Genomic DNA, 12,748 nt, shown 5'->3' on the forward strand with positions numbered 1-12,748 from the left:
CTTATACAAATGGATATTTACTCCAAAATAGCACACAGAAAATTTATCGATCTAAAATGCACAGCCAGGTAACACTTGGCGTAACATACTGTTTTCTTTTTCTTTCAGCATTTAACACAAACTTTTAAATCTTTTATTTGCTTTTTAAAATTTTTCCCCATCTACCTCTATTCTCTACTCACTGAAGTTCTGCTGTAAGACAGTGGGCAACCTAGTAGATTTCCAACAAATAGTTGACAAATTCGTTGAATTCCACAGAGGTTTAGTCATTAAGTATGCGCCAGACAAATGTGATAGGTAATCTAAATTTTAAAATGTGGTTAAGCCTAAAATGGTCCTTGCCATCTCGCCACTCATAAAATAGCACAGAAGAAAGATAAAAGTTAAGAAATTGCTGGCCACTCACCATTACCATGATAGTCAGGAACCATTTTTACCGTGGAACATAATAGTATTACAATGACATCTTGTCATAGTGCTTTATGATTGCCCAACTTTGAAACTCTGAAAACCTTGCCAAAATATTTTAAATAGCACAGAATGGAACTCTTCACATGAAAAGGAAAGACTTATGGAAAGTACATATTTTACCCTATGCATTACACGCTTTTCAAGGGCTGTACCATATGAATGTCTAATATTTTCAAAGCATTCACATTATTTGATCATTACAACAGCCTAATGAGGTATAAAAGTCATGTGTTTAATGGAATATTTGAAAACACTAGATTAATGGTTGAGGCATGAGGTGAGAACAGGATGTAACTGCAAATGGACACAAAGGTTTAGGGGTTAAAAAATGTCTTAAAGTTGGATTGTGGTGATGTGTACATGACTCTATAAGTTAAAGATTATTGAATTATATGTTTAAAATGAAAATTTTCTGGTATGTAAGTTGTACCTCAAATTTGTTTTTAAAAACCTGTTTAATAGAGAATATATCCGCTAATATTATTTATTTTAAAAGATAATTTAAAGTTACCATCAACTTTCTCACTCCATTATTTTGATGCACAGTAAAGGGTAAAATGTGATGAGTGTTGTTAAATCACCTGGAATGAACTTAAATGGTAGATATTTACTGATGACCTACTGGTGTCCACAAGATCGTACGTACTAATATCATAATGTTTCAATTGTTCCCATTCTATTACATTTAATGAATTTTAATGCAAAAGCATTTTTACTGAAGCCAATATTTTAACTCAGATCTGCTTTCTCCAATAATTAGCCCTTTATCAAGTGAAAAGTAACCTACAACAACTACAGTCTTCCAATTATTTCTATGCAACATTCCAAAATGTTCCCTAGAGTTTGGTTTACTCATTTATCTCTTTTGAAAAGTAATCATAATTACTTGAAAATATATTATTTCTATTTTTTATTTTTGTGGGCACATAATAGGTGTATAAAGGTTACATGAAATATTTTGATACAGGCATGCAATGCATAGTAATCACGTCAGGGTAAATGGGGTGTCTGTCACCTCAAGCATCTATCCTTTGTGGTATAAACAATTCAGTTGTAATCTTTTAGTTATTTAAAAGTCTATAATTAAATTACTTTTTTATCATAGTCATCCTGTTGTGGGAAATACTAGGCCTTACTCATTATTTCTCATGTTTGTTCCCATTAACCATTCTCTAACCTCCAATCCCTGACTACCCTTCCCAGCCTCTAGTAAGCATCCTTCTACTATGTCCAAAGTTCAATTATTTTGATTTTTAACTCCCACAAATAACTGAGACCATGGGATGTTTGTCTTTCTGTGCCTGGCTTATTTCACTTAATAACCTACAATTCTATCCATGTTTTTGCAAATGAAAGGATCTCATTATTTTTTATGGCTGAATAGTACTCCATTGTGTATATGTACCCTGTTTTCTTTATACATCCATTTGTTAATGGACATTTAGGTTGCTTCCAAATCCTGACTTTTGTGAATAGTGTTGCAATAAAACATGGGAGTGCAGATAGTTCTTCAATATACTGATTTCCTTTGTTTTGGTATGTACCCAGCAGTGGAATTGCTGGATTGTATGGTAGCTCTGTTTTTAGTTTTTTGAGGAATCTCCAAACTGTTTTCCACAGTGGTTGTACTAGTTTACATTCCCATCAGCAGTGTTCTCTTTTCTCTACATCCTCACCAACATTTGTTACTGCTTGTTTTATAAATAAATCCATTCGAGCTAGATTAAGATTGTATCTCATTGTGGTTTTGATTTACATTTCTCTTATCAATAATATTGAGCACCTTTTCATATACCCATTTGTCATTTATCGTCTTTCAGAAAAATGTCTATTCAGATATTTTGCTCCGTTTAAATCAGATTATTAGTTTTTTTTTTTTTTTTCTATAGAGTTGTTTGAGCTCTTTATATATTCTGGTTATTGATCCCTTGTCAGATAGGTAGTTTGGAAATATTTTCTCCAATTCTGTGGATTGTCTCTTCAGTTTGTGGGTTTTATCCTTTCCTGTGAAGAAGCTTTTTAATTTGATATGATCCCCTTCATCCAGTTTTGCTTGCAGGATATGGCTCAAGACTTTTTTGCCCAGACCAATATTGTGGAGCCTTTCTCCCATGTTTTCTTATAGTAGTTTCATAATTTTAGGTCTTAGACTGAAGTCTTTAATCCATTTTGATTAGATTTCTGTATATGGTTCAGGATAGAGGTCTAGTTTTGTTCTTCTGCATTTCGATATCCAATTTTCCCAACACAATTTATTTAAGGACCTCTTTCCCAATGTGAGTTCTTGAGACGTTGTCAAAAATTTGGTCACTGCAGATGTATGGATTTATCTCTGGGTTTTCTATTCTGTTTCATTGGTCTACATGTCTGTGTTTATGCCAGTACCATACTGTTTTGGTTACTATAGCTCTGTAGTATAATTTTAAGTCAGATAATGTGATTCCTCCAGTTTCATTCTTTTTGCTTAGGATATCTTTGGCTTTCTGGGTCTTTTGTGGTTTCATATAAATTTAAAATTTTTTTTTTCTTTTTCTATGAAGAATGTCATTTTTAGAAAATACATTTTAATGGACTCTTCTATTATCATTGTCATTATTATAACTAAGAATAACATCATTTCTCAGGTATATTACAAGTGATATTAATTATATACAATGTCCACTTTTCATTTTTAAAAGATTCTATTGTCAAGTTTACACAGAAAAATTTACATCCTTTACTTCTCTACTGGAGAGTTTTGGCCCACATTTTTTTTTATTTTCAAAATTAAAAGTTTAACCTAAATTTGATAAGAAGCCACAGATACTTTTTCCTCCAGAAATATGTTGATATACCACAAAACTCATGTCAAGAAACAATGTGTGGGAGACACTGAAATAGAATGTTTTCTTTGGCCTGTTGCATATTTCTGATAAAAGTAAAAACTTCTTTAGCTGACAAAATTTAATTTGTAGATAATATTTTTCTAACTTACTCAACTGATGGGTGTTTTATGAAAAAGAGTAGTGAAAACTGTGAATTTCTTCTTTTTTACTTGTTGAATTGTTATAAAGTATGACCTGAAATGTTTCAACATTATTTTTTTCTATGAAAATAATTACATGTTTTTGCATGTTCCTATGTTTGGAAAGTATATATCATCCAAAACCTTTTGGTATATTTTACTTCTTTACTTTTTAAGTATGTGTGATATGTGGTCATTTCCCTTTCTTGAAAATAACAATTTCAAGATTACTACCTGTTTCGAAATTACTAATCTAACAGTGGTACATTCCTCTATTAATAATCAATAGACTCAACATGACATATTTTAATATTTTTTCTAAAATATTTTATTTTTTTCTAAATTTTTCCTTTCTTTGACACCACAAAAGTGCCAATAATTATTTGATACCATTTTATTTTGTTAAATACTTTAGACAACTACAGTATAATTTTGCTTGCCATTTTCTGTCATTAATTTGATAGATGAGAATGGTTTGATGAGGTAAAGCATGATTTTAAAAAAGCCCTGCTCTCTGCTCAGTTAATTTTGCCCTTTACCATCTTCACTGGAAAAATGGTTAACTTGATTTCACTTGTTTTATTTTTCTACTTTGAATATATAGTGTTATTTGTGACCATAATTCCTGTATGCTAAAATGTCTTTTTTTTAATATATAATGGAATGATAAGATAAGCCCAAAGTGCCTTTTTTATTCTAATGGAATGATTATATAATTTGCTAAATCTTCTAGTTGCCTTCTACATTTTTTCCTTTTATTATATTAGCAAAATGTCAAAAAAGAAAATGATTACATTGTATTTTTATGAGTGATTTTTACATACGAGATTGTCTGTTCTTCCCAGAAGTTTCAATAGTACTCAGTTATTTGTACAAGTTATCTATTTCACAATAAGCCTGCACTAAAGTGATAAGCATTTTTTACTTATGTGGTTCCAGAATAAAATTCTGAGGAGGTTAGGTAAAGTAAATGGTAAAACGTATCCTAAGTACAGACTAAAAATTAACTATAATTTAAATGTAAAACTTGTGGAATTAATGTGAAAAGCTTCTGGCAAAGTATAAGTACCATGCATGTTTTACAGCTTACCCATAGTAGAATCAATTGGAAATATAAATACATTTTATTTTACAATTTTCATAATGAATTGAATTATTATTAATGAATATGTTACGTATATTGGATAGCCTTTTTCCACATCTACTTGTATTATACACTCTGGCACAAAAAAAGCAAAAGGATAACATCAGCAAAGGATTGTATCATTCTTGGATATGTGCAATGTATATTAATAAATATTCTGAGAAGTCCTGTAGTATAGACACGTTTATCTTTAATTTTTAAAATATGTTTAACCATGGGTTCTTTTTAATGCATAATCTCAATGTATAAAGAAATTTTTATCTGTTCTGCACATGTACCCCAGAACTTAAAGTATAATAAATAAATTTTAAAAGAATATTGGGTAGAAAAAGAATCAAAGAAATGGTATTTATATGCCCCACTTAACATGATATCTCCATAAGCTCAAAAAATGTTTGCTATTAATAATAATAAAAAAAAGAATTGAAAGTGAGGACTTGAAAAGACATTTGTTTATATCAGCATTATTTTAAAAAAAGAATTTTTATCTCTAATCATATTAGAACAGTACTACAAACATCAGAATTTCTCTAGAAATGCCTATAAATTATGATAAAATTCTCACATACATGATGTTCAATGATGATTTTTTTCCATGTTAATAATTTTAGTGGTGGCTACCTTTGTAAAAACACAGAAACTCAACAGTTTTTCTAACTATTTAATATAACTCTGTAGATTTCATATTCCATGGAATGCTTTGCACTGAGCTCCAAATTGGCCAGCGTTGCTCTCACAGGCTTCTTGGTTCTTGATATCCCGTGCCAACAGATAAAATTCAAATGTTTGATTATGTGTTTATTAGTTCTTGTTGTTCCTATTATTTATGACTTATGACAAAAATATGGCTCATTTGGGAACATGTAAAACTCATCGGAAAGGCCTGTGCTGCAGTGATCACTTATGCTGTCTTTGTTTTGCTCTGTAATGCCAAGCTTCTAGAATTTCAAGAGGCAGTCTTTGAAAAAAAAATACAAATAAAAAATTCAATGCTGGGTTATAGAAGGGTCTCTCGCAAGTGAGAGCCATTGAAACTTAAGGTTCTATAGCTTCATATTAATTCCTCATCTAGGTAGTAATTGTTACTCACATTCTGTCTTTCCTTCCATTAAACTAAGCACATATACTCTGCATGCCCCAAGCCTAATCTTTGCTAGCTTGTTTCCTACAGCCTAAAATGAGGTCATATATTCTTATTCTCTGACCCTCCAAAATCCCTTCTCAGCCATATGCTCGTTAAATTATGTCAATTTCCTAAAAATCAACAGATTATAGAGCAGATATTAATATTTATCTTTCTGATCACAAAGCATGAGTTTTTCTGTTATATTACATACATTTCTGCTTTGTAATTTACTTATCTATCTACATTCCACCACTCAAAATAAAGCTTCTGTAAGTATAGGGATAACAATTTTGTTCTCACTATGTGTAATTGAATACTAGAATATGAACAATTTATTGAACATACAAATAAGATTAAATTTCTGTTTTCTCCCACAAATGTCCATTTGGGGGTTATTTTTATTTTAAAATCATAAATAATTAAAGAGGCAGTATAATTGTTTAAAGGGCAGCAAGTTTACTACTTCCTAGTTATGTTACCTTGGGTTTGTTGACATTTCTACCTTCATTAGTAAATGATGATGATAAATACTTATGTTAATATGATTAGGATATGGAATTAATTGTATAATGTGACAGTACATAAGCTCACAGAAATGTCTGCTGTGGTCAGGATAGTGATGATGGTTTTTCTTTCCTTTCCCTTCCTTTTTTTCCCCTTTTTCCTTTCCTTTCCCCTTTGCTTTAATTTCCTTTTTCTTTTCTTTCCTTTTTCCTTTCCTTTCTTTTCTTTTCATCCCCTCCCCTCCCCTCTTCTCTCCTCTCTTCTCCTCTCCTTTTTGCTCTTTTTTGACTCCTCTGGTAGAAAAGGTTAAACGACTATGTATATGATTCATTTTTTCCTCTACAAACCTTAGAGGCTGAGGGGATAGAAAAACTTTTAAATACATGTACACATATACTACTACAGATGTATAATTTGTGCCCTCCACATTCTTTGAGTATATTCTTATTTTTCTTTTCATCAGTTTCCTTTCATAATCTCCACAAAACTATTCAACTTTCATCACTTTGAGTTAGACTCTACCTTGATTCTCTCCTCTCATCCTCAGTAGATACCAAGGGTTTTGTGCATATTAGGAAATGATATGTTGTTATATCACTGATAACTTATGACTAAATATTTGTGCAAACAACATAAACAGTATTTTTACATATACTGTTGCATCTGATCTTTTTGACCAAAACCAACGTAGTTGACTACTGAAGAAATGAGAATTTCTACTTTAACGTCAACTCTCTTGTGACATCTATTAACTCCTCCATACAAGCATCACTCCACCCTGCATACTTCTATCAAATTTTATAGATTCTGTGATGTTTCTGGCTCTATAAACGTCATGCACTTAGATGGTTCCCTACCACAGATTCCATGGTTCCCGAAGAAGAGAAACGTATCAGTATTTCTCACCAAAGGTAGTTATTCTACCAATGAAGATCGTGTATATGGTAATAAAATAAGATATGTTTATAAGAGCATTTGCTCTCATTTATTTTAAGGCAGAATTCTAACTAGGTAATTCATAATTTGCCTCTCTAATTGTTAGAATTAATATTCTAAGGAATAACAGTAAGGAATATCTGTGAATTTATAACCTTGCATAAGGAACTCCTTAACCTTCTAGTCCATTTTCTTGGTATAATTCTCATTACTCAGTTCAGGGCTACAGTTCTCTCTGTAAACTGCTAAGCAATACTGATGTTATTTTCTAATGATAGGTATCAGAATTGACTCCAACTGGTGTAAATTCACTTATACTACTGTCTATTATACAAATTGATCTGCATGATAATGTTATGGCACTGTGGTATAATTTAATCACTTTTTTCTCTAAATTATAATAATCTAACAATGACTGAATTTTAAATTAGAATGATTTGACCACTAGCTGATTTTTTATGGATTTGACAGAAATAAATAAACGAATGTATTGTTTTGGTACCTACATGCTGCAGAAATCCATGCCTGTAACTGGCTCAAAAATTCACATGTTAAATGCAGAATATACTTTTCAATAAAACTTGATCAAAAATGCTTTTATTGAATATATCAATATTGACATGTTTTATAGTTATCTAAAATTCAAAATCAATGTCTGCAGGAAGCCATCAAATATCTATCAGGCAAATAGCAATACCAGTTTGGGGCACTTAACTTCCCTTTCTTAGATTCATAGCTTCCCTGGAATTTAACTGAAATATGGCACATAATGACTGAGAAAACAACACTAAGTCCAGGCATGGTGGCTCATGCTTGTAATCACAGCACTATGGGAGGCTGAGACAGGAGGACTGCTTGAAGCCAGGACTTTGAGTCCAGTCTGGGTCACATAGCAAGTCCCTGTCTCTACAAAAAAATAAATTAAAATTTTAAAAATGTGATTAAAGAGTATTTTCCACATGCATTTTTCTCAGTATATCTCATCTCTGTCACAGTTAGCTGAATCTTACAGGTTGACATCTTGTCTTTGGTAACTTTGAGTTACCAAAGATTTGAGTGTAACTTCAAAGATAAAACATATCAATTCTACATATAAGATGTAAATAGATATTGCCTATTTTTCACTGATATCTGAAATAGTTGTTATTGACTCAAAATGATTATTGATTTTTTTTTGTAATAATCCCATAGGGAAGAAATAAATCATTTCACTTTCAATAATTTATGATAAATAACAAATATTTATGATCATTTTATTTAGGTGATCCATACCTTGGCCTCCCAAAGTGCTAGGATTACAGGCATAAGCCACCACTCTTGGCCAATTTATGAGTCATTTTAAAGGAAGCCACATGGTAGTGATGGTTTAGGAGAGTTCCTGAATTTCATCTTCTTGGAAAGTTAGTTGGTCTTTGTAAAAACTTGCTGAGCATGCTGACTAATAATGTGATCTTCCCAACAGAAAATCCAATCTGATTTGACAAGTCATGAGATCAGTTTAGAAGAAATGAAGAAGCATAACCAGGGGAAGGAGCCTGCCCAAAGAGTCCTGTCCCAGATTGATGTTGCACAGGTATTTTTTATTTCAGAAGCTAAGAAACATGATTTTGTTGGCCATTATAACATACTCCAGTCTATATTAGACAGCTTAATTATTGGAAAAACTGGATTTGAGGGCATTATTTGAAAACTACAATTTGATCTCTAAACAATGAGTTTTTTGCTTTCTACATATCAAACATAAAATAGGTTAATAAATTACCATTTATTTAGTACCGCATTAAGAAAAAAAAATACTGAATTCTCCTTCCAAATTAAGTTTCCTTGTGTTGGATAAATGAAAAAATATTGCTTTATTTTGTTTTTATTTTTACTTCTGTATGTCTTCAGAAATAAAGGCAAATCTATTAATACAAATATGACCAGTTATTGTTTAAAAGGCAAACTCAAATCAGTGACTTTTTACATTATCCTTACAGAAAAAATTACAAGATGTCTCCATGAAGTTTCGATTATTCCAGAAACCAGCCAATTTTGAGCAGCGTCTGCAAGAAAGTAAGATGATTTTAGATGAAGTGAAGATGCACTTGCCTGCATTGGAAACAAAGAGTGTGGAACAGGAAGTAGTACAGTCACAGTTAAATCATTGTGTGGTATGTATTTTTGGTGGCAAATATGCAGGTACCTCTTCACTTACCTTATTAAGAAGTATCAGATGATGCTCTTTTGTAAGAGAAAATTGTTTTCAGATAACCATAATAATTATACTATATAATTTTAAAATTGAGAACAAAAATGGACACATGTATTGAGCCACTTAATGTCCACTCTGTGTCTTTTTGAATCTATAACTCTGCTACGAACTGTGCAGAATATAAAAGGATGTTGCTTGTGTTTAATTTTTATGATTCTTCGAATATATTTTTAAATGGAAATCTAGAAAGGAAGTATATTAATCCAAAAATAGTAACAACAACGGTAGTTGCAATAATCCTAACAACTCCAGAAAAAATGAATGCCAAGTAAGATAAATGACCTACAGAAGTCACCTTTATTTCTTAAGGCTACAGATTGCCTAAGATAATTTAAAGACAAACAACTGGTGAATGACAAAGCAAGTTTTCTATTCAGGTACTCTTCATCCAAACCTTAATACTTTCCTTTAAACATCAGTAGTGGATATACACTGAAATGCCACAAGACGACACAGAATTCAAAGACATCGAAAAGTACAAAAGGCCCGTAGCATAAATCTGATTTAAACTTTATATTATTGAGCGGCGTCCTATGTTGCTATTATTGGAAAGTCACCAAGTAAGATGATTCCTCTGAAAACATAAAGCTGAGGTACAATTGTATCTACGTACTAGAGTAACATAAGTGTTATTATAACTTTACATGTACTAGCGACTATTAGAGTAGAAAGTCACATAAAATGAAAACACAGAATGTTATTAACGTTAAAGGGAAAACTAGTCTATTTAGCACTTGGCATTTTAAATATTGTTTCTACATCTATTCCATAATATTGATGAAAAACAGATTCCTTCAAATATATTGCAGTCATATTATGAATGAGAAAATTTTTTCTTTTTAACCATTATCTGAAAATAAATACATGTATTTTGTTGTGAAAAATATGAGGTATTCTTATTCAATAATATAGTTTCACAATTCAAGCTGCATTTTGTGGTATAATTAGTTTAATTATTCTTGCCCACAAAAAGAAACTTTTAAATAGAAATGATATTAGATAANAAAAAAAAAAAAGAAAAAAAGAAAAGTATAAATGACCCAATTACATGATTCATGACTAGTATTTGCAAAGTAAGAGCTCTTTGTCTTTTCTAGAAACAGGTCTCTAATGTTACTGCATAAACGTGTCTATCAGTAAATATGAGCTGAAAACAATCTCACCTGTGTCAAGCTGTGACTGTGCCCTGCGTCAATACAAAGGAATACTGCTTTAGGCACTTGCTCAATTGGTTTCTCATTCTAGTTTAAATGTCAGGACCGATTCAAACAGTTCTTTCATAAGAATATCCTTACAATGTTTAGTTTTTAAATATTTAAGTACTTTGTGGTATATACCATAATCATAGTCTTGTCTCCAAGAAATGTTTGTCTGTTTATAAAAGTCTTACTGACATGAACACAAAGATGAATAATATTTCTCCTCTTTGTTTATAAATATTTTATTTGCCTATTGAATGAAATGATATTAATGACTAACAGTACCTTGAGTGAACTTTCATCATAAAAATAAAGCATTTAGGTTTTTTTAAAGTTCAGAGAATAAATAATTTAGAAAAATCTCTGATTCCAAACTACCATATTTGATTTCCAGCATAATAATTAATTTCAATGTTTCCAAATACACAGATATTTTTGTATCTTCTAAGACAAAAGTAAAATGAAGTAAAAAATCATCTGGAAAGCTTAGACAGAAGTCACAATTATTGGTAATAAAGGAATGAAAATAACAGTCATCAAAGGGAGGAGTATTATGGAAATATGTTATGCATATAACATTAATGAATCAGATAATTGCTCAGCCTTTACAAACTGTTTTGTTTTAGTTATTACTTTAAACTGAAAAGAGAAATTAAACCCAATTTTTGTTCAAATTCCATAAAAACAATTACCTACTAGCAAGTTTAGTTTTTGGTAATACTAAAATAGGTACTCATTGTTCAGATTTACTACTAAGCAAATTAAAGCAGAGATACATAATGTAAACTACTATATACATGTATACATATATACACAACGGGTATATATTTGTATACATGGACACATACATACAAACACATGCATTTCTACGAAAATAACCTCAAAGCAAAATTAAGACATCAAATGGTGTTGGAGTGGTGTTGGTGGTATAATTGTGAACATAGCTGTCTTCCAAAGTTATGACACTTGTCTTATAATGCTTTTATATAGCAATCTATTTTTGTGAGACAGTATGTGTGTGCTTTATAGCTGTGATGTATATGTAAATTTTAAATAATTTTATGTCTATGTTTTTCGTCAGCACTATTAAGAAAATAAATTTGTGTAATTAATGTTGAAAATGACCTCAATTTCTTATATATAATACAATATATATTAAAATTATGATCTAGTCATTTAGATGTTTTACCCTGCTAATATGTAAGTACCGTGAGAACAACAGTGAATGTGTGTGTTTTGGCCACCACTGACTTCCCAGTGATTCAAATACTGTCTAGTACATAGTAACCATTCAGTAAATACCTGATGAATGAGTGAATTAATTTATCCAAATATGTGGTTAGAATTATATAACATCAACATTTAAAATAGAAATCACGTAACATTCAGAATTGACATTTATAATCTTGGATTGAAGAACTAACTAAATATATATATTTTATATATATTAAATATATATTTATCACATGACACACATATATATATGATTAACCCTTAGTGTAATAATAGCTGCAGATTACACATATCTGCATGTGTGTAGACAATTAAAAATATATTAAATCAACAGAAAATGCAAAAGCCAGATATTGGCCACTGCTGCAAAATGCTACTTTATTAAAATTGTAAACATAAAATATCAATTAAGAGGATCTCTATTTCTTTCTGTTAATAATATTATGAAGTAATCTAACTCTACTGCTTATTATTGTGTTTTGTTTTATGTTTAAACTTAGAACTTGTATAAGAGTCTGAGTGAAGTGAAGTCTGAAGTGGAAATGGTGATAAAGACTGGACGTCAGATTGTACAGAAAAAGCAGACGGAAAATCCCAAAGAACTTGATGAAAGAGTAACAGCTTTGAAATTGCATTATAATGAACTGGGAGCAAAGGTGTGTACATGCTGAGACCACAAATACTTCTTTCCACTTTCCTTATAAATTGTAAAGCAAGGGGCAGTAAATTATGTAGGATTAGAGTCTCAGAAATTCTTTTTTTTTTTTTTTTTTTTTTGAGACGGCGTTTCGCTCTTGTTACCCAGGCTGGAGTGCAATGGTGCGATCTCGGCTCACCGCAACCTCCGCCTCCTGGGTTCAGGCAATTCTCCTGCCTC

General features: G+C 31.0%; 1 protein-coding gene across 8 annotated transcripts in view; it reads left to right on the forward strand.

Annotated features, from left to right (window-relative positions):
- The window catches only part of DMD (dystrophin), a 2,133,401-nt gene that overhangs the window by 801,221 nt on the left and 1,319,432 nt on the right, over positions 1–12,748 (forward strand). For all 8 annotated transcript variants that reach the window (XM_017548497.2, XM_037745683.1, XM_037745686.1 and 5 more), the window contains 3 exons: positions 8,648–8,758; positions 9,165–9,338; positions 12,372–12,527. In XM_017548497.2, coding sequence (XP_017403986.1) covers positions 8,648–8,758; positions 9,165–9,338; positions 12,372–12,527 — 441 coding nt within the window. The remainder of the gene's footprint in view (positions 1–8,647; positions 8,759–9,164; positions 9,339–12,371; positions 12,528–12,748) is intronic.

Source organism: Cebus imitator, unplaced genomic scaffold (genome assembly GCF_001604975.1).
Source record: "Cebus imitator isolate Cc_AM_T3 unplaced genomic scaffold, Cebus_imitator-1.0 Scaffold208, whole genome shotgun sequence".
NCBI classification, from domain to species: domain Eukaryota; kingdom Metazoa; phylum Chordata; class Mammalia; order Primates; family Cebidae; genus Cebus; species Cebus imitator.